The following is a 22096-nucleotide window of genomic DNA, read 5'->3' on the forward strand; positions in this document are numbered from 1 at the left end:
GCTCGCCGCTCCGCAGCCTCCGCGCCGGCAGCGCTGCCCGCAGCTGCCGCCATGCCCTAGACCGAGCCCCGCTCGCCCGCCGGGGGACGTGCAGCAGCCCGGGGAGGACCGGCGGCGATGGCAGCCCCGTCCCGGTCCCCCGCCCGCCCCTAAGGGCGGCTGCTGCCGGGATGTTCAGCTGGCACCGGAGCTTCACCCTGGCAGCGCCCTGGAGGAGAGGTGAGTCCGCCGCCCCCCGGGGCTGACCCGGCCCTCCCGGAGCCAGCCGGCGGCTGCCAGCACACCCCCTTCCTCCCCGTCGGAGGCCGCGCAGACGGTACTTAGGGCGAGCGCAGCCCGGCCCGGCCCGCTCCCGGGCCTCGCCGAACGGGCTGCCCGCCCCGCCCCGCAGCGCTGCCGCCCCGTCCCCGTCCCCATGCTGCGCTCCCTGCTCTCCGGCTGCCTCTGCCCGCACGCAGGTAAGGCTGCAACGAGCCCCCCATCGCTGAAGCCTCCGGCCGCTCAGCTCCTGCCCCGGGGCCAGCGGGGGAAAGGATCGCGCTTTAGGAACAGATTTGTTTTCCTCTTACAGCGGGTTTATTTTGCATTTGTAAGCGTGGAAAGGCTTCGGGGAGAACAGCAGGAGAGGCGGGAGCGCTGGGACCCGGAGCGGTGTGTGCGTGAAGGAGGGCGAACTGCCCGGGAGGGGAGCGGGAGGTGAGAGCGGGGGGCTGGCACCGGCGCGGCTGTGCGCGCCCTGTCCCGCGGCACCGCCCGGGGTCTGCGCTAACGCCGGGCGGATCGGGTCTGTCCTCAGCCCGTCACTGCGCTGGCAATGGGTATCGGATCGCTTTCTAGGCTGGTACATCGGCATCCAACGGGGATTATCTCGAGTTTGAGAGGTTTTATTTGCTCCCTCCTGTTGTGCGCAGATGAGGTGAGCCAGGCAGGGAAGGCAGGTATGGTCCTGCAGCAGATCATTTGTAACTTTATAAGTCTGTTGTCAAAATAAATGATATGGTCTCTGACTGCCTTTTTCAGGCACAATGGGTCTGGTACATTTTATTAGCCAGCACTGCAGGCTTTGAGATCACAAGCCCCAGGTAGCAAAATCCCCTTAGCATCCCTGTTTACCCTTCAGCTTGGCTTGTGCCAGCTGTAAATGAGATCTGCAGTTCCTGTCTCCATTAACATCACTGCACTGGGCTGGTTTGCTTGGCATGGAGGTGGCTACAGACAGGGTTTGCCAGAGCCCAAGTGTAGTGTGCTGTGCAACAGCAGGATGGTAAAGATGTCACAAAACACTGTTGGAGTGGTTATGCCTCCTGGGGTCCTGACTTCCCACCTGTATGCTGAACTCCTGCCTCCTTGTACTGCTGCAGTGTAGGCAGCTCCTCTGGAGTCACCAGAGCTGCCACGCTCGTGGGCATCTGCTGAGGCACTGATACTGGGATTGTGCTTCCCAGCTCCCCTGCTCTGGGGCAGCTACTCAGGGCTCAGCATGAGCTGGAGCCTCTCTGAGGTGCCCTAGCAGGTAACTGCTGGGCACCGTGCTAGCAGGGGCTGCTGAAGCACATTGCTCTGCCTGGGTTTGATCTGGAGACTGCATTTTTACCCAAGGACATGAAGGGCTCTAGAGCAGTGCTGCTGCAAGAGCACTCCAGCATCACCACAAGACATGGAGAGTGTTTGAAGAGATGCCATTTTGCAGTATGGTGGAAACCGCTGCTCTTTTTTCCCTGGATGTGATTTGACCATGAAATTGTTTCCCTGAGGCTGTATAGTATAAGCCTGATGGCAGGCTTAGGACAGGAAAGGAAGCTTGCTCTTCCATATGGAAGTGTCCCTCATCACCCAGTATTGTTGTAGGAGTAGGTGAAAGCTTTAGTAGGGGAACAGACTTATCACACAAAGCACTGAGGGATCAAAAAGAGATTCAACTAGAATTTCTCCAAATAAGAAATAAGGACAGTGCTCCCTAATCACCTCGTCTGGAAAGAGGAACCAAGTATTTGCAGCTACAGAGCCCTGCATCAGCACCTCCTCCTTGTCATGTCACCAAGGTCCTTGTTTGGCCCCAGCAAGAGCAACAAACCCAAAAATCGTCACCACTCATTGCAACCATAAAATATTTCAGACATACCAAAGAGTATGGTTACACCTGCCCACTGCTACCTTGTTTGAGCAGAAGCAGCTCTCTGGGGTTTTGCCTAGGGACAGCAATGACTGCACATGAAGAATGGGTTAACAGTGACCTTTCTAATACAATTCATGAGTTCCTTTGGTTTCAGTTGAAGCACTGGGGTCTTAATGGCTCTGGTCTGTGGGGCTGTTGAACAGTTGTTTATCCAAGCTTATTATAGGCAATAAAACCTGAATTACTACATACTTGTCATCCCTGGGGAGCAAGTTCCATCCTTGCAAAGGGCCTCCTGTTTCCTAGTTCGTTTCTGGCTGAATACTCATTTGCCATATGAGGCAGCCTGCAAATGAGATGTGCAAGGAAAGATCTAAATTAAACAGTTTTTGCCAAGGTGTGGTATATTTGTTTCCATTGTTTTTATTTTCTGCTCAGACACATTAGCGAGCTGTGTGCCAAATAATCTTTTATTATTAAAGATATTATTATATAGGGCTGCTCAAGAAAGCACCATTTCCTTTATTTAAGGCTTTGAACTTTTCTCCTGAAGGAGCACACGGGTATTTCCAAGGAGAAGGATTTGCAGGTCTTTAGTGAGAGCTGTCATGTCCCTGACAGAGCCTCACAAATAAGCACCATAGGTGACTGTGGGAACTGAGCCTCCCCTCCACCCCAGCAGTGGTTACTTGCAGAGGAGGGAGGACTTGGGCACAGATCCTTGTGCACCAAAATCATCCTTGGCCTGGTTTCCCCACTGGGCTATATATCTCAAGAAATAAGTTGCAGGGTAAATACATTGAGTGGGAGAGGATCTTCAGTGGGCACTATGTGCAAGGTCAGGTGTTGGTCTAAAAACTGGTGACTGCCAGCCTACAGAAGTAACTCTGATAAACCAGGTGGTCTGTGGGGACTTGCTGTGCCCCAGGACTTTCTGCCAGAGGTCACTAATCTATCAGATCCGTCACTCTGTTTCAAAACCTTCACAGGTCACTTGGCATGAATAGAAGCAAGCTGTGAAAACATCAAGTGGCCTCTCTACTATGAAATCTATTTCCTCTTTAGTTCACCCAACTATATCCATCAGTAAACAATCAATCTCCCTCTCATTCCTCCTTAAATGCCTGAAAAGACCTATAATTACCTCCTCCTCTTCTAAAACATATGTATTAAAGCAATGAATACCTCTTCAGTCAGAGTCCTTGAACCCTGTTATCTTTCTCTAAGTGTCTATTTTATATGGATTTATCATTACCACCTGCAGCTATGGGGGATCTAAAACATTTCTGGTCTCATTATATTACCCAGCTATGATCTGGAGCAACTTCACACACTTGACTAACAGTGAGACTGGAGAGCACCTTGGAGCCAAACGAGCCAGAAACTTTGTGCTTTTTGTTCAAGGACTGTCCAAGATCTCAGCTTTGTCACAATTATTCCTTTGCATTCAACATTTCAAGCAAATCAAATTGTATATATATACTCCCATGAAATCCACATGCATTTCGGTTCCCCAGTTGAATAAACCGAAATTTTAAGAATTGGGTCTATCATGCAAATATTCAGTTACCACATGGGAGTGTGTTCCTCCACAAACATGAATTTTTCAGTCACAATTCCAGAAAAAAACCCATTTCTATGACAGTGATTTTCAAGCCTTCACAAGTTTCTGCCGTTATAGATAGAGGTTGTAACTGGTGCACTGAAGACACAAGACCTTTCCGTAATCTCCCCTTAGAAATTCTTAGGCTCATGATTGTCGTAATTGCTCAGATTGGGCAGCCCAAGATAGAGCAGCATGCTCACAGACTAGCTTTGCTTAAAAGGCATTGGGAAGGCAGATTGTCTGCAGAACCTTGGTGCCAGGCAGCACCCCTGCCATCACCAGGACTGGGATCATGTCTTCAACAGGCCTGTAAAGCACCAGAAGGTAGGGACATCCTCACCCCATGAAAGTCCATGGCAAAGCTCTGTGGAGATAGATTTGCCTCCCAGAGGGTCAACTGGTAGTGGTTGCTGGTTTTTTTTGTTTGTTTGTTTTCTTTTTTTTTGGAGGGGGGGTTTGTTTGTTTCTTGGGTTGTTTTGTTTTGGGTTTTTTGGCAGCATAAGAGTAATCCAGTTCTTCTAAGTTTTGGGGTCCTGTCCATGCAACGACTCCCTGTGCCCACAGGGCTATGCAAGGGACAGGCATGCCCAGCTAGGAGAATAACACAGCTCCTGCATGCTCTGCTGGTGGGCTAGTGCTGAGAACAAGGTGCCAGCACAGCCCCACGACCCAGCCCCACCCCTCAGCACATATGGGGGAAGAGTCAGCAGCAAAAAATGCCTATTGTTTCAGAAAGGAAGTGACCCCTCTTCTCTAAAACTCTGGGAAATTGAGACCTCATCATTGATGAGAAAAAAAAAAAACACCTCTTTACAGTGAAAGGGAAATACCACCTGAGCTGTACTGCCAGCAGCGTTAGAGAATGTGTCCCAGCAACAGGACTAAAGGGAGACTTTTTTGGTAAAGGAAGGAAGGAAAATGAGGGAGTGCAAGGACTGAATGGGAGAGGCAGCCTTTCATTTCTAGGTCATGAGTTTGATTCCAGCGCACTAGTCACTGCTGGCTAATGATTCTTCAAAAGCTGATGATCATCTCTTAGTCTGTTACTTAGAGGCCACAGCCCCATCACAGAACCTGTCCTGCATGGCACAGGATTTAATCCTTGGCACAGCTGGAGCTAGAGAGGAGTTACTAGGCAGGCTGTGCAGGTCCTCTATGGGATGCTGAAAAACCTTTTCTGGGGCTTCACACATGCCTCTTGCTCCTGTGCTCAGGGCTAAGCAGACTGGTAGGAATGATGGGGTTTGACTTTGGTCTTCCTTTGCAGGGCAGCTGTGCAAAATCCCTGCTACTCCAGCAACCCAAGTCATTGGTGATGCCCTTTATTTCTGGTTCTCTGTTCCTGTGGCACACTACAGTTGGAAAGTATGGCCTTACGGACTTAAATCTAGAGGGTGTTGCATGTCTTGTGGTAGATGGGAATGGGGAGAGGAACAGGCACTCTGAGCATCTCTGAACTGCTCACCTTGTGCTTCTCCCTGGGACTGCCACCCTTGCATAACGCTGCCAGCACCACCCACCATGGATGGGTTCGCTGTGCACATGAACCTTGCAGCAGCTCTGGGGACAAGCAGAGGGCTGCCACAGCTCTAAGGCTGCTATCCTTTGTAACACAATGGCAGACGAAGACAAGCAAAGCTTTGGCTCCAGTCGTGCCAGTCATTGCACACAGGTTTAACAGAGATTCTCCCCATGCCAAGCAGCCTACAGATCAGGATGAACATTTTGAGAAGACAGGTGGGCACAGACCAGAAGGGAGGAGAGCAGCACAGGGCAGCACTGTATGGTATAGCTTTGTACTGCCACAAGCAGCACTCATCCCACTGCCAGCCTGGGCTCTTCCCACCGCCAGTACTTCCATTAGCCAAATGCATCAAAAGACCATGTGCTATGATACTTGAGTCAGTGCATCAGAGGCCAAGGACCCCTCTCAGGGATGTAGCGGAGCTTAACAGGGCTTGCACTGAAGGAATTGCCAATGAAACATGGGTTTGAGCCACAGGCATAGATGCAAAAAAAAGAAAAAAATGGACCTGGATTGCAATGCTTTGGAGCATGGGGATTTGATTACAGACTTTGGCTTGGTTTACTAGAATGGTGGGAGCTTTTGCAGGAGTTGGGCCTGGGCAGGGCTAAGAATGCCTAGCAGTTTTTGCCTGGGCAGTTGTTTGAGTGCATCTGTTGCATGCAACTTACTTGGGATAAAGAAACTGCTTGAAAGCAATTTCATGTTTAAATATCCGCCCTTCTTCCTCAGGTCAGAAATCTCTATATTAATGCACTAGGCTGTACCCTAGCAGCTGCTAGTGATTTTGCAACAGGAAAAATACACTTAGACTTAAAACTCCAAGGAAAGGAAAGCATTGCGACAGGAGCTGATGGAAGGGTATTCACCTTGGAAGGATTTATGTTTCTCTGCTGGGCTTTGCTAACTACTGACAGAGAAATATCCTAGAAAGCAATTCGGAAACAAAGCAAAGCAAAGTTCTAGAAGCTTAGCTGGGATACATCAATTCCTTTCACTCCCTACTAATTACCTTTAGATATTAGGTAGTTCACTGTTACCACCTCCCCATGAGATAGGAAGCAGTCTTATTCTCCAACTGTAGAGGCACAGGAAGTCCAGCAGCTTGCCCAAGATTACACATAATCAGTGACCACCAGTTACAGGCTTATATTAAAACCCAGGGAATCCTGTTTTTCTGCAGTGTGATTACAGAGCCATATAACCCTTTGAGAGGGCTACTAGGCAAGTAGCACAAGTTAACCTGAGACAATGTTTGGCCTGGGCACGCATTGCTAAAGATGTTGCAGGAAGCTGTACTGATTCCTAAACATGCACACACAACTCCATTCCCTCCCCTGCTGCCATACCAGTGTCCCAACCAGCTGCCTGAAAGCAGCATCTTTTGGTACCTTACCCCAGCCCCAGAAGGGGTGTGGAAAACCATCCCAGGGGAAAGGAAACAAAAACCAACAATAACAAAAAAAGTCTTGGCTGATTTCCCAGGAGCAGCAGTGTCAAACCTGGCTGGTCTCCAGCACAAGTAAACATGACTTACCAACCTTAATGCCGTCCTTCAACTCTCTGAAGTTCTTCACACCTCCTTTCAGGAGCCTCCGCATAGCGTTGTAACTGTACCCCTGCAGCACGCTCCCTCCAGAGCCAGGCAGGAGTTGGTCTTCCCTGCTTTGCTCTGTGCCCCTGGTACTGTGGTACAAAACACTTACAGGCCAAGTCCTCAGCCAGAATTAGCCAACACAACTCTGTTAGGAGCCCTCATAATGAGCTAATTTATAGCAGCTGAGGGTCTGGCTCACTTTTTTTTTTGTAATTGCACAGATGAGCTTTAATTGCACCATTCTGGTGTTTCTTGGCAATATGCTTGAAAGAGCTGAGTGTTTTTGTATGCCTTGTTCAAGATCTTTAGCAGAAACAATCTTCTTGTTGGAAGCTCCATGGTTTAGGTTCCATAACCTAGTTATCAGAGAGGAAGAAGAGACTGTTCCATCAGTGAGGTGCAGCAAGAAAAACTTGAGTTTCAGGTCACTGCCTTAATCATGGGAGATCTCCCTGCTGTAGCACAGATGACCTCATTGACCATGGGAAAGTGTCACTGAATGAATGAGGATGAGGTGTCTAAGTGTGTTGCAAAACCCTGCCATCCTTTGCATCTATTCTGAACTTGTGGTAGGGGGATGATAATATTTTGCATCATCGCAAGGGGTTGGGAGGATAAATCAGAAATGCTCAAATACTGTGGTTACCAGGACCGGCCAGTGCTGAGATCAGTGGTTTGCAGCTTAGAAGCGGTAAACAATAAATTGTTGTGAAACCATGCGATGTTGCTAGTGACCACAGGATGGGGAGAGCAAAGGACTGTGTTGTCCAGAGCGCAGACCTTTGTCAGCACTGGAGTTGTTGGCATTGAGGGGACCTTCACGCAGAGGGTCAGAGATTTCATCTCATTTTTTATTTTTTCTACCCCAGCCAAACTTTGTGGTACACATTGTAGCTTTTGTAGTCATAAAAGATACAAATTAAAGCATCTGATGTCTCCTTCTGTAAGTAGCAAGACCTCGTTTTAGTATGCTGCTTCCTGATTTCAGACAAAGAAATGTTTGTGTAGGCCGGGGTGAAACCGGTTAAGCAAGAAGAAAAGGGGCAGATCGAAAGACAGTGAGAGAATCTCCAAAGGAAAGCATGGCATGATTAATAAGTGAAGGCAATCAGAGTCTGTGGGAAGGAACTACCATTGCATATAGTAATCTCTGGTAAGAGTGACAGCTGTATGATATGTTCTTACAAAGAAAGTGCAGCAACGCAACTGCACCCCTCCTGACTCTCGGTGGTTTTGTTGTGCCATCTGGGGTGGTGATGCCATCAGAAGGGCCTGTTGGCCTCTTATTTTTTGCGCATATACAACACTTTGCCTCTTGCTGCCAAGAGGCATTTGCAGCTGAGCAGGCAGATCCTCTTCACTCCAAATCAGTAATGACTCAGCTCCACCTCCTCCTCCCAAGACCTGGCATCAAGCCCCCTCTTACAGGTGGTGTTTTACTGTGCGTGAAGCTGCCAACCAGCCTCCCTATTCCTTGTACTCAGTTCAGGGTCCATCACACTCATCCCAATAGTGGAAGGGCTGTTACGCAGTCCAGCACAAGCAGCTCCTGTTGAGCTTTCCTGTGGCATTTCCGTGGGCAACGTCTTTCTCTTGTGCGCCACCACAGCAATATACTGGAGTTGCGTTGCTGACGGTCCGGCACTGACTGTCCCAAATGTGGCTCTTTATGGTGGAGAGATGCCTGTGAATCCTGCCAAGGGAGGTGGGTGCAATTCTATATATGATAGACAAGATCTTCTATAAGGGGTTATAAGTACTACGTGCCCAACTGCCACAAAAAGCCCATCAGATGGGATTATTTATCACTAACAGCCTTTTATGAAAATTCAGTGTAAAATATTAAATCCGTGGGCTGCCTATGAACAGTAAAGGGCATTTTTCAGTGGTATCCCAAGAAATTATCAAGATCAAATAGAAGGAATTTAAATAAAGTAGAAAATGATCCATGTAGTAGCTAGCTTGGCCTTAACGAGTAAAAGTCTCCCTTTTCTGTGGACGTGGTGGAAAGCAAGCTGGAGGAGGGAAGGCTGGAAAATGGGTTATTTCTGAAATAGAGAGTTTTCTGAGTTACTATGAGGAAGGGCTGCACAGCAGAGCTCTCCCTGCTCTACCGCTGGCACTGGCAGGGGGTCCCAGGCTTCCCTGCTTACTTAGGGATAATTACATTACCGGGAGTTAGTTTGTGAAGCAGCTGGTGATTTGATGTCAGGCAAAAAAGGAAGGAAGTAGGAGAGGCGAATGAAAGGAAATGAAGTAGGAAGTAAGATATCTTGAAAAGCGTATGCATTGTAGCCCTCTGAGGTACTCTGGGTCAGGCACTAATAAGGGAAAAGATACCAGAGAAACTGAAGTTTTGTATTGCAGCAGTTCCTGGTCCCAGATTCACAAACAGATGGATTTGGAGCTTTGTGGTTTGCTAAAGGGTGGATGCAGAGCTTTCACACTGGCTCTCATCCCACTGTGAACCAGAAGTCTGCAATGTGAAATATTAGATTCAAAAAAACAGTAAGAAAACCTGGGGGCAGATCTTCAACTCCTGTAGATCAGCCTTTCATCCAGAGACTGTTCTACCACATTACCATGTGAAATAATTGTGATGTGAAAAAAAGTCGTCTTTGTCCAGGTGCAAAAAGCTCATGAGTAAAGCTGCCCCCATTCTACTTTCTCCTTACAAAGAAGGTAAGAGTTCATTTAAAGAAATTACTTCATAGCTAAAACCATACAGGGAGTGAAAAAGATCTACAGTGCCTCATTTGCTTTTCCTATCAGTACTTGCTTTTCGTCACCTGTATGCGTGCAGAAAATGCTGTGGAGAATACCAAACAGTTTGCAAATTGCTTGTTGCAACCCTGTGGAAAGACAGATTTTGTTTTACCCTTTTTTCTGCTGGTTCAGAATACATTTAATGAGGGAAAATATTTTAGCCTTAAATTAATGTCTGTTGTGCTGAAAGAACATGCACTTCTCTGTGTCTGTATGCAGGTAATCACTGAAAAGTTATCTAGCTACATGTGCTGTTTTCTACCTATCTACTAAATCAGAACTGTGTGCATTTATGACTCCCCCTGGGACTCTGCAGCTATGAAACACAACACTTCTGTTGTAGCAAAGCCTACAAGAAAGCTTCATATAGCTGAAGAAAAACAAATTAGGGCTGTCCCCCTCTACCACCTTACTATAGACAGTTTTACATTTCACATCCCTCAAGGAATGCACTAGACACTGAGTTTTGTAGCCTCTTGTGACCTTCTGCTTGTTTTCTTTTAAGCAGGTAAGAAGAGCCCACCTGCTGAGGACAAAGTTGTGTTAACACATATGAAGATACTGAGCAATGAAGGAATTCAAAACCCAGGGTTAATCCCAGAGGCTCCATCTGACACAGCCTGCACAGAAGAGTCCCATCTACCCGGCGCCAGCCTCCCACCGGACTACCAGGGAAATCCGAATGCAGCAGCTGCACCGGCAGATCCAGACTATGGAGATGCCCCGACCAGCACAGACCATGTAGCCACACTGCCTGACCTCAGCGCCTTCGAGTCCAAGTGCCGACTTCACAGATTCTCCAAATTTGAATCCGAGGACTCTGGGGTTGAATTGCCAAGCGGGGCTAATTCTCCATCAACACCGACAGGTTCAGAGAAGAGCTTTATGCTTCACAGCAGAGACTCATTTTGTGACTCAGGTGTGCTTAGCACCTCTTCTTCTCCAGAAATTGACCATCTGATAATGAGAACATGTGAAGAGCGTGCCAGAAAAGTCAGCCACCAAGATCCAGAGAGTGAAAAGCAAGGTGAGTACTACAGCCAGGAGGCAGATGCTGTGCAGGGTCCTGCAGCTTCCCTTGAAGACTTCAATGTCCCTCAGGAAGAAAGTGCCGATGAACATTTTGACCAAAGCAAAACGCAATCTCTGGAAAAGGAACCTACCCCAGAGACGGATCTTCCCAGGGAAAGCACTCTTCCCACCCCAGCTCCCATAGAAGAGCCAAAGACAATTGCTGACAATTTCCCAGAGAACTTTGGCAGCATGCAAGACCTTCAGATCCATGGACATGAGCTGAAGAAGTACCCCACAAGCGACAGTCTGGATGAATACATGGATGAATGCTGTAGACTGAGTGAGGTAAGGAACACCTAAACTGAATCTTATAGTTAGGTCTGTCCAAATACCTCAGTCAAGCTTCAAATCCTATCATCTGTCACAAACTAGGACACATCTGAGTGAGTTAGAAAATCTCCCCTGAACCTGTTGTAGGCAGCAAATCTTGGCAATTGCTTTTTAAGATCTCTTTTCGTAGCAGTGAAATTCTGAAGTAATTCACATATATTGGGTCTGGGTAAGGATGACTAATGGCTTACGGAGATCTGATGTTTCAAAAAGCCCTAGATTAGAGGATGGACTTGATTCTGGTCTTAAAATGAAGATTATGGAGTTAGTCATTGTCCTCTGATACATGGGATGGGGATCAGAACATAGTTTCTTTTTCAAGGTCAGGTTATTCCTGTTCCTGGGAACAGCTGAACTGCTGTCAGGAAGCCGAAGTTTGGAAAGAACTTGTCTAAGGAGTAGTTCATTCCTGTCCAGGCCTGTCCTGTGCTCTTGAGCCAGCTCTCTCAAATAATGAGTGAGCAGAGAACTAATGCACAAATTCAAATCTTTGCTGGGCTAGAGGTGGAGATCCCATTTTAACCCTCCAGCACAGCTGTGATGGAAACTCCTGTGTTCTGAGACTGACCGAACTGCAAAGACATAATATTTCCAGCAGCTTGACCTACTCTTTCCCCCTTGCTGGGTACGCAATGTGACTGACAGGAGAATAAAAAGCCCTTCTGTGCACCTTCTCCCATACTGGATGCTGGCAAGCACTCACCGCGGTGCTTTGCCTGAAGCCCCATGCTGCCGACACGCAGAGGGATTGCTGCCTTGCCTGCCCGCTGCCGTGGCTTCCATGAACCAGCAATGGAAAGATCTAACCGGGGAGCTGATTCTTGATAGAGAGACAGACCAAAAAGCCCCATGAGCAAAAGGAAAGGAGGGTGTAGGCTAGTTGAAGAGGGTCACGCAGACACACCAAAAATATCAAATGATGCATAATGGGGATTTCTTTTCTGGGCGTTCTTTGTGGTAATAATGATGAACTGGAACGGGAGATGGGCGGGAGGAAGCCAAGTGACAAGTGCTGTGTGCTGTGCATATAACATCACAATGACCTGTCTGCCCGGGCCCTGAACCATCAGGCAATGGCCTTCCTCTCCAGCATGCCAAACCCTCCTGAGCAGCGAGAAAGGTCAGAGATCGCCCATCCCTGTTAGCATTGCATATCGAAGCAGCACAAGCAAGTCACAATCCAATGGAGCAACCTTTTCCTCCCCAGAGCTGTCTCACACACAGCAGAAGACAGATGTCTATTTTGCACAGTTCTCAAACACACAGCGACCTGGCCTTCTGGCAAAGAGTTCAAAAAAGGACCAGAGCAGGAGAGTTTGAATACAAGGAGACTTTATAAAAAAGCTTCCTAAATTCTCTGTCGCACTCCAGAGGGTTTGCAGCCAAGCTTGGTCTTGTCTGACAGCTCTGGCTGCCCAGGAAATATTTAAATCCTTTGTGAAATGGAGCCTCAGTTTCCCAAAGCAGAACATTTAAATAAACAAGAGAATAAATTAGAAAGAAGCTGAAGAGGAAATGAAGCTCTTGGTGGCTTATGTCCCCTCCTTTTTAATATCCTCACTGGCTGAGTGCTAAAGCTCTGTGCCCCAGAGTACTTTTCTTTGTTTGTTTTTCGAGCTGTATAAATACAGCTGTGACCTAGATGCTGGGGAAGTTTGCCTCTCTTCACGGACCACCTCCAGGCTGATGCATCTCAAGAGCAGCGCTCTTCAAACCACTGGGATTCCAGGTAGCACCCAAGCTGACTGGGGCAAGACGTGCCCACGGCTGCTGCTGCTGCTGCACAGCCCTGTGGCTGCTGCTGCGCTACATGCCTCAGAGCACAGGGACAGCCTCCTGCAGCTGCAGAGCCTTCTTCTGACCTTGCCAAACCTGCACAAGGTTGACCTGTCCTCACTGTTATACAACAGCGGCAGGACAGAGCGAGTCTCACTCAGAAATGATGTTCATACCATCATCTGCCCATACAGCTGACGGATGCATCTTGGTTCACCCCAGCTGAGGCTCTGCTCCAGGCTTACTCTGTGTTTTTTTACATTTGCCTGTAACCTGTTCAAGATACAACATGGTTCTTAGAAGCCAATCTCTTGTCTGGCCTGATGTTGTCTCAGGGACTCAGATACCCCTGGAAATGCAATCAATGTTGTCTGAAAGATAGCAGGCCAGTACAGAGTATTCCGACTCTGCTAGGCAAAGAACATGGCGAAACAAATTGTTCCATCGAATCAATTCCTGCTGCATTAAATTCATGTTGATTAAGATGCAAGAGTGCTTACACTGGCTTATATTTAATGCCAGGTGAGAGCATTACTTAATTACAGGTGACAGCAACTTCCTCAGTTCTGTTGCTGGGTTTGGGAATGCAACTTGCAAGTAACAGGGGAGCAGTGGAGTTTCCCCAGCCCAGGTGGCTGTGCAATGCCAACAGCACTGTGCTTACCGGCACACCACAGCCGAGCAAGGAGTCAGTCTCTGGTTGAGGATGTCCCTTGATATCCTCCCAGCCTCCCTCACTGCTCAGGCCACTTCCAAGAGAACAGGAAGGAAAATGCTGAAAAAGAGAGACTGGAAATGACCAAATGTTTTGACTGTTTGGATTTATTTGGTGACTGGCTTTAGCTGAAAATATACATCAAATCATTTCAGTCTGGCATTTCTTAAACAAAGGTTTCTGATCTTTTGTTTTGAACTGTCGTTGTTTTGAAATTTGCCTACATTTAGAAAGATGAAAGAAAGTGGAAGCTGTCAAACAACAAGTGAAAGAACTTTGAAGCCAAAATAAAAACATTTCCTTTTAAGCCAAATTAAATGTTTGGGGTCAGTTTAAAGATACATAGCTTTTGATGCTTTTGCTTTGCAAACAATTTCTCATGCTCCATAAAGTTTACATTTTAAAGTCAGCCCATACCCCTAGAAGTAGAGAGAAGGTGGAAGCATTGTCATCATTACATGAAAAAAAAAAACATTATTCACACAGTGCTAATTATCCTGGGCCAAAGCAGTCAAAACACTTCTCTGCAGAGTGGTATGGTTCAGGGGAAGGATAGGGCAACCTGTGATGGTCAGCCCCGTAGCCTGTGCATGCCGCTGGGAGGACACCAGAAGCTATCGGTAAGCGCAGCCCTCCTGGACAGCAGGGTGGAGCTATCAGAAATATACAGCACCATCCCTCTCTTTCCTGTTATTCATGAGCCTTTTGGTGCTGTCAGCTTCCAGTGACAAATGCTTCCTGCTCAGCCTGTGGCGTCACTAATCAGTTGTCCCAAGCCCATGATGGGAGATTTGTAATTATGTTCCTTGGCTGTTGGCACAGTGACCATACTGGCCTCGTACTGGCCATGCTAATGAGGTGGGAGCAGTCAGTGAGGAATTTATGGGAGAATGGAGCATGGTATAACTCAAAACTATCCACAAGAGAAAGTGAAGGGCACCACAAGAAGTGCAGTAACCTAAGTCACTCCAAGAAACATGAGCAAGCTCCCATCTGAATGAAGAAGAGCTTCACCTGCAAGCTAGTCCTGCCTGCCAGCCTGGGGTCCTGCTGCCAGGTCCAGCCCAGGACAGTTTTCCATTGAGCCTGACTGAAGAAAATCTCCCAGCTCTGTGACTCTGGTGGCTTCAGAGGAAAAACGTGATTTTACACCAGTCAAAATGTTGGCTGGAGGGCTCTAGATAAGCCAAAGTTCCCAGTGCAGGTGTTGATCCTGTATTTTTAGGCTTCCTAAGAAATCTGTGGGCCAGCACAACTGTGATGGTTTATTGCCAGCTGAGCAGGGCTACATGTACTGAAAACCTGTCCCCAAAATGTAGTCAGATGAGCACTCACAAGGGCAGAGATCTCTTTTTAGTTACACAGATGTAAAATCAGCGTAGTACATCTTAACTCCTCAGGGTCAGAACTGTAATGGGAGTAACTCAGCATGGTATAGCTGAGCGCCTTGGATTCCTTTTCTTCCAGCTGAGGGTCTGATTCAGTCTGATGTAACTGAAAGGAAAATCTGGCACCTATTTATACATAATGTTGTTACTTTCCTGGTACACCTTTAACCATCTGATTTGTAAACTGTGTCTGTCTGATCCTCTGCATCTTCATCTTCAAAAAAGTAGGTGAGATGTTTTTCATGAGTTTCATCAGCTCAAAAATGGGCCTATGGCTTTTGTTCCCATACTATTTGACAATCCCCATGTGGGGAATGGGAAAAATTTCAGTCCCGTTAGGTGAATGTTTTGGGAAGCTTCAACTGGGAGGACAGAGACGGGAAGAGACTCATCCTGGAAAATGTTTGCAGTTTTCCTATGGTTGCTCTCTCTCCACTGCTAGCATAAAACTCTCACAGGTGCTGAGAGGAAAATATTTAGACTAGAATGTGACAGAGCAGGTTCTACACTGCACTTGGCATGACCAGAAGATAGTGAGGACTTATTTATGTATTGCCAGTCTATGGAAAAGAAAGTCCTGGAAGGGTCTCTAGAGGAGCCCTCTCTGAGCAATCGTTTTAGGGGCAACCAGCTAAATTACATAAATTTTCTGTATTGAATGCCTGTCGTATCTGACCAATCCTGATGCTAACAGGCCAGGAAGCAAGGTGAAGCATCCCCCTTAAAAGCTTTTACCCTTGCATACTGATCACAGAGATGGTTGGCCCTGCAGGGATGGGCAGGCACTGGAGGCTCTGCCTGGTTTGCCTTTTGCTCATTTGCGCTTGCTGGGGTCACTTCAATAAAATGCAAACTAATTTCCTATTACATAGCCCAAACTGCCTGCCCTGAGCAGCCTCTGAAAGATGGCTGTGAAACAGGGGCCTCCAGCATATTAAGTCCAACCTTCAGTCTGGTTTAGGTCCTCTACAGGGGTAAATTCACCTCGCCCCAAGACCTGGAGCAACTGCTCTACACCTTTTCCCTCTCATTTTCTGGGGACCTGTATTTATTCTCAGGGGCTGGAAGTTCTCTGTAACTCTCTTTTGCTAAAAGCCAGATTTTCTCCATGCCTGCCCCAAACACACATTTGCTTTCAAGTGCCTTCAGCCCTAGACACAGAGCACTGGAAATCAGGGTCACCTTCTCTTCTCCTCCCCCTGCCCGTTTTGCCCTATAAACTAGCAGCTGCGAACACAAAGCACGACCTTACAACATGAAGCATAGGACAAATATGGAAGAAAAATAGGGTCTCTAACTGAAAGAGGACACAATCAAATTCTTCATGCTTTCTCCCCAGTCCTGAGGTTACAGCCAAATGTGTTTCTTTTTTTTTTTCCCAAGAGCTCCTCTGTCCCTTGTAGTATTTCCTTGTCTTTCTACAGCTATAACGGGTTGGATTTGGCTCACTGTCTCCTTAGGGCAATACAGACATGCAACAGCACTGGCAGAAAGGGGAGTTGATAAATGTGCAAAAAGAGGGTACAGACTGGCAGAAAGCCTACATTTTCAAGGATAATGAGGAACTTCTGACTACCCATTTCAAGACAGCGTAAAAAAATGACTACTCATTTTGGGACAGCTCAAAACCACCAGACTTTCAGAAGCTGATACTCATGTACTTTCTAAAAATCATGCTTCTGAAGCTGGGCACCTCCAAATCCCTAGCTGCTTTCAGATACGCCAGTTACAGCGCTTTGATTCAAGCTTTTCCCAGCAGACACCATGTAGTCTTTGTTCTCCCTGTGGGTCCTGGGGCTGCGCCCCTTCCCACTGCACAGACACGCTAAGGACTCAGTTTTATGGCTGAGCAATCTTTGTCTTTCCACCACTTCTGCAGGCTCTGCCCGAGAGGAAAATAAAAATCATGAATGTGAATGACTGGTTGGCTTAGAGTCATCAGAGTTTTTCATATTTCATGTGACCTCTGTCCCAACCTCAGACACAAAAGCATCTGGACATAATAACACCTGTTTATAAATAACATTGTATCATCATTTGTTTAAAGAAAAGTAAATCCTAATGTTGATTATTTTTGAAAACACCATGAGCTTTCTGACATAATGAAAAGACAGGAAGAGTCCCAAGGCTGGCATTTCCCCAAAAATGCCGATTGTTGTGGGAAAGGAGACAGAGTAAGCTTCCGGCTTTTGTAGAGGGAACTTATTTTTTGAAGTAAGATAAACTTAGAGTGCTGCTTTTGTAAAGATTGAGGCTTATTTTACTTACTGATATCACATGCACATCAGCAGGCAGCGCCAAGGTGGAAGTGAGCCTCTGCGTGTGTGTGTGTGTTAGCAGCACGTTCGGAGAGTCTGCTCGCAGCACAGGAGAGGACACTTGCTGTGCATGGGGGAGTCCTGGGGCCAGAAACTGCAAGGTGCAGAGCAGGAGGCTGGAAGCACCATTCATTGCCTTTCCTCTGCCACAGGATTACTGTCTGCCTCTGGCACGGTCCTTGGCTGAGCAGCAGTAGAACTCTGCAGGTCCTGGGTGTCGAGAGATCAGTGGTACAGAATACCCTGCCATAGCCAGACAGCGAGCTTGATCCTGCAGCCTTTCTTCAGGCATCTCAGTGACTGAGAAAGTAGCAGCAGGGATATAAGCTGGGCTCTGCTAAAGACCAGTGGAAAGATGTTCTTTCGCTTTGGCAGCTTGGTTCAGGCACGCGTCCCTCTCTGACCCACCAGTAGTGAGGGTCTGAGTTCAGCTCTGCTTTAATGGTTGCAGATTGCTAAAGGCAGACAAAGTGTACCCCCAAGTTGGTTACAAAGCAGCAAATCACTGCAACCTGCAGATCTGTGCCTTTGGGTAGGAGCCAAGCTCAGCCTCGGTACACACAAGTGTGACTTGCAGTGAGGGCTGTGGGCCAAGTGAGCCATACCAACCCTAGCCATCTATACCATACAGTAGAACTATATTTGTTTGTAAGGGTCCTGTGGACAGTAAAAGACAATCATTAGCCTGGGAGGTGGCTAATTTTGTGACAGACCAGGCTGTCACAAGGTCTTCGTCTGCATCAGCCTGTCATCAGTCAGAAGAGCCCCCCTGATGGCACATCTTGCTGAGTAATCCAGAAAAGACCTGTGAGCAAGCAATGCTGTAGCTCAGATCTGGCTATAACCAAAGCCCCTTGCAAGAGGAAGCCTCAGTGCCTTTAACCACGGCCCACATGACTGTAAGAAATGTGCTGGGCTCCCAGCTGCTAGTAAGGATTGCTCTGCTGTTACTCCATGGTCCAAGATGCATTGTCATTGCAGGTGAACCAAGGTAACAGCAAAGCTCTGGGATCTGGTCTGGGATACCTGGAACACATTTGCCAACTGATTGAGAAGATTGGGCAGCTGCAGGAGCACAACCTGCGTCTCCAAAAGCAAGTGTGCAGCTTGCAGAAAGAGCAGAAGATGAGCCAGATAAAAGAGGTAAGCAGACACCATAGTATCTTACATTAAATGATATATTCAAGGCCCAGGTGGAAAGTTCCAAGTCTGTGTGAGGGAAGATGCTAGTTTACTTGACCCCACACCTACCTGGGCTGGGTGCTCTGGTCTTCAGGGAGCCCTTGCCTACAACAGTGGGCTCAGCTTCCCTTGGGGTGGACTTGGGTTTCTGTTCTTGTTCATTTTTGTTTCCCAGATATGCTTGCTTCTGTTGAGTTAAAAAGCATCCCTCTCACCTCATGCAATGGCCAGCTCTAAGTCAGTAGCTTTTACTTCTCTACAGTTGAAAACTTCCCAAGAACACATATGCCCCCTGTCAATGCTATCAAAACAAAACATTTCCATGGATCTCCTTAGCAATTGTGTTTTGAATTAAAAGCTCGTTCTTTTCCTTCTGGTTTCAAACTGTCAAAATCCCAGAATTTCCCACAAAACAGACACAATGGGAAAGCCAAGCAGTGGTACCACTACCCAGCTCCATGCTCTCTTTTCCCTTGCTGCGCTTCTGAGCTGCCAACTGAAGAATCTCTGACATGAAACATCTCAGTGTTTCCATTTGTCTTTCTTTATCAGCCAGAGCTAGCTGGAGAATTTGACTGAAATTTGCAAATCAGTGTCCTCCTAAACAACATTTTTTAGCCCCTGCAGATTTTGTTCAGCTCTACCCCACCTCTGGCTTCTCAGTTCTTTTTCTTTGGCCATTACCCCAGGCTTCCAGATTTTTTTCCTCCCCTCCCTTTCTCTTTATTTTATCACTCCCCAAAAGAACAGAAGGGGTTTGTCACACTCAGCTATTTCTTCCCAGCCATGCTGTGGCAAGTCTTTTGTTCTCCCAACAGCGTAATTCCTCCCCCAGTGCTGCACTCCCACCTGCTGGGACTGGATCTGCAGTAGGTGACTGACTCCTCCTCAGAGCCAAAGCCAAGTTGTGAGTCAGGTTGCAGAGAAGTGTAGCCCGTCATTTCCATGTACCCATCTCTCATGCTCAGAGGAATGCAGCCTCCTACATAGAGCCTGGGAATTGTTAACACATTTCCTGAAGCTTTACAACTATGAGTCATTGTTCAAAGTAACTCTTCCAAGCTACAAATTCAGGGTCAAATCCTCATCTGGTGTATGTGCCCCCTCCTTCCCAACTCCCACTGAAATGAAAGGCACCGTGCTTTCATTTAAATATTTGAAACTTTGATCTTTTTGGTATTTTCCAAGATCTCTCAGCAGTGCCTTCTCAGCTGCATTTGTCCCATACTGTTCAGTAGGAAACTGTACCCCCAGATGTAACATTCAGCACTTGCAATGTGCTCTACAAAACTGGGTGCTCTCTCTTGGGTGTCTCTGTGGTGCCCGCATTTCCTGTATCTGAGCAGCTCTGTCATTTTCCTCTTCAGAGTCACAGCCCCTCTGTGTAGAAGGGGGTACACTACTACACCTGTTTGCCATGAGATGTAGAGGTTGCTGTCCACGTCGCATTTTGGAGGGCGTCCTAAGGCTACTTTCCAAACCACATTCACTCCCCACACAGACTAGGAACCTGGAAAGCTTTCCATGCCCCAGAGATGGCTAGGGAAGACACAACCCCCAGAGCAGAGATGGGTTATAGTGTGGTATTAAGAGCTGTTTGTGAGGATGGTAAATGGCCAGTGCTCCTGATGCTGTTCTTGAGGGCTGTACAGACATCACCACAGAGACTGATGACATTTTGGTCTTGGGATACAAAGGGAACACAGTTACTCCACAACCTTTGCTTTACAAGGAAATCTTTTATGCCCTGGGACAAAAGCAGCATCTTTCATCAGACTTTCAAAGCACCCCCCAAGGTACAGGTACTGCAAATTGCCATCCTGCTGTGGCAACATACCCAGATGAGATATTACATTAAAACTGTCAATTGCTTGGGGGTCCCCAGAGGTGCTAAACTGGCATTGGCCTGTCCTGGCTCCAACACCAATAAACAGTTTGGTTCCCTTTCCATTGCAGCTGGATAAAGTTCTCCTTGCTTCCTGCCCTACTAAACTCTTGTGCAACATGGTTGTGCAAGGTAGAAAATCTCCCCTTCCCACCACACCAGCTACAGCAGTACACCAGCTGAAATACTACATGCATGTTACCAGTCAGATTCACTGTAAGCGAACTATGGCATCCCATTAATAAAAATACAAGATACTATTGTCTGTGCACTTTCCAAAACAAATAATGTTATCTTAAAATGCGAGTCGCTGTTATAACGGATCTGTTTATTTACACAAATGCCTTAGCTGAGCAGCTCTGTGTTTAGAAACTTGTATTCAATTCCTTCTGGGAAACGAACCCAAAAGATGCTGAGTATCAGGCAATTTGAGTTGAACACCAACGAACTCATGAAAAATCTACATTACCAACTCCAGGCTCCTCAGCCTTTTAGAGAATTAAATAATTTGTCTGTGTTCTGATGGGTCTCAGGACAAGGCTGGGCATCCCTGGGCTGGAATGACTGCAATTTGTCTGTACTGTTGCACCGCCTGGTTACCTTGGACCGTTGCAGCCTGAGAGTCTGCATACTTTCTTCTTGTCTGGTGTAGGAGTACCTTCTGCAGCATTGCTCCTGTGGAGCTGCCAGTGTCTTCCTCAACTCGTACCAAGATGTGAAGATGTGTTTTGCTGGGAGGAGCAGACCTCACAGTCTCTTGGTTCAGACTGGAAACCCTTCTGATCTTTCCATCATCCCAGAAATAGGAGTGAACACTGAAAAGCTGAGCAGCTGCAAAGGTGAGTTCAAAACCTGCCCTCCTGATTGCCACCAACTGGGTGAAATAATCGGACCAGCAGCTTCCTTTTCCCTAGGAAAGACATCTGGGAACAGAGCAAGGTGTTAGTGGAACTAACTACACCTTAGCTGGAAAGCCAAGACATGCGTTTTAAAATGCTTTGTCTATACCTAGGATTTTAACACTTGTCCTGCTTCACACATGTGAAGAAGCTTTTTGCTCTGCAGCTGTGGCTACAAAGATTAGGACAAATGCATTATAAAATGGGTCTCTCTTTCAGAAACTTAGCATGCCTGACTGTGTCCATTAGTGAAGCCCTTCCATGTGGCTTTAAAATGCCCCCAGCCAAGGTAGGATTTGATCTAAGATGGAAAGCCTTATGTCTGTTATTAGTCTCCTACCCTCTCAAGCAGGCATAGAACACATTCCTGGAGGATGACTTATTCTATAGACCAAGTGGAAATAAGCCCCAGCTGCAAAGCTTGGATCCAGAGACCAGCTTTTCCAGAAGGCTGAGAAAGACTGGGCTCAGCCTAATGATGATAAAGCCAGCTGAAAAATCTGGATCCAATGTTAGAAGTGAACCAGCCCACTAGGCGAGGCTGATTAGTTTGTTTCAAACCTTGGACTTCAGCCTGTCTCTAATACCTGGTGAAATGCAGAACATCAACACACCTCCTAGCAGGATTGAGTCAGAGTGTAAATGGCCTTTGGGATCTCTAGTGCTGAGGCTCAGCAATGCTCTTTCTTGGCAGTTTCAAAGCAGACCTGGAGGGAAAATAAGACCATGAGGAAGACATTAGGAAGTCTGCCGTGGTCAGACACTTTATTGGAGCATTTACCTTCTTTCCACTGAAGTGTGGCATGAAAACACATGGGGTCTTCTCCCACCATTAAGTCCTTAGGGTTCTCATCCCATCTGGAGTGGCAGCTGCTGGCAGCGCTGCCCAGAGGCCATCCTAGCAGGACACTGCTGAGA

General features: G+C 47.2%; 1 protein-coding gene across 1 annotated transcript in view; it reads left to right on the forward strand.

The window, feature by feature from the left end:
- Positions 1-226: 226 nt before the first annotated feature.
- The window catches only part of LOC137662157 (uncharacterized), a 32207-nt gene continuing 10337 nt past the window's right edge, over positions 227-22096 (forward strand). Inside the window, exons 1-4 of the mRNA XM_068398253.1 lie at positions 227-458; positions 10120-10970; positions 18194-18355; positions 20932-21118. Coding sequence (XP_068254354.1) covers positions 416-458; positions 10120-10970; positions 18194-18355; positions 20932-21118 — 1243 coding nt within the window. The 5' untranslated portion in view covers positions 227-415. The remainder of the gene's footprint in view (positions 459-10119; positions 10971-18193; positions 18356-20931; positions 21119-22096) is intronic.

Source organism: Nyctibius grandis, chromosome 4, assembly GCF_013368605.1.
Source record: "Nyctibius grandis isolate bNycGra1 chromosome 4, bNycGra1.pri, whole genome shotgun sequence".
NCBI classification, from domain to species: Eukaryota; Metazoa; Chordata; class Aves; order Nyctibiiformes; family Nyctibiidae; genus Nyctibius; species Nyctibius grandis.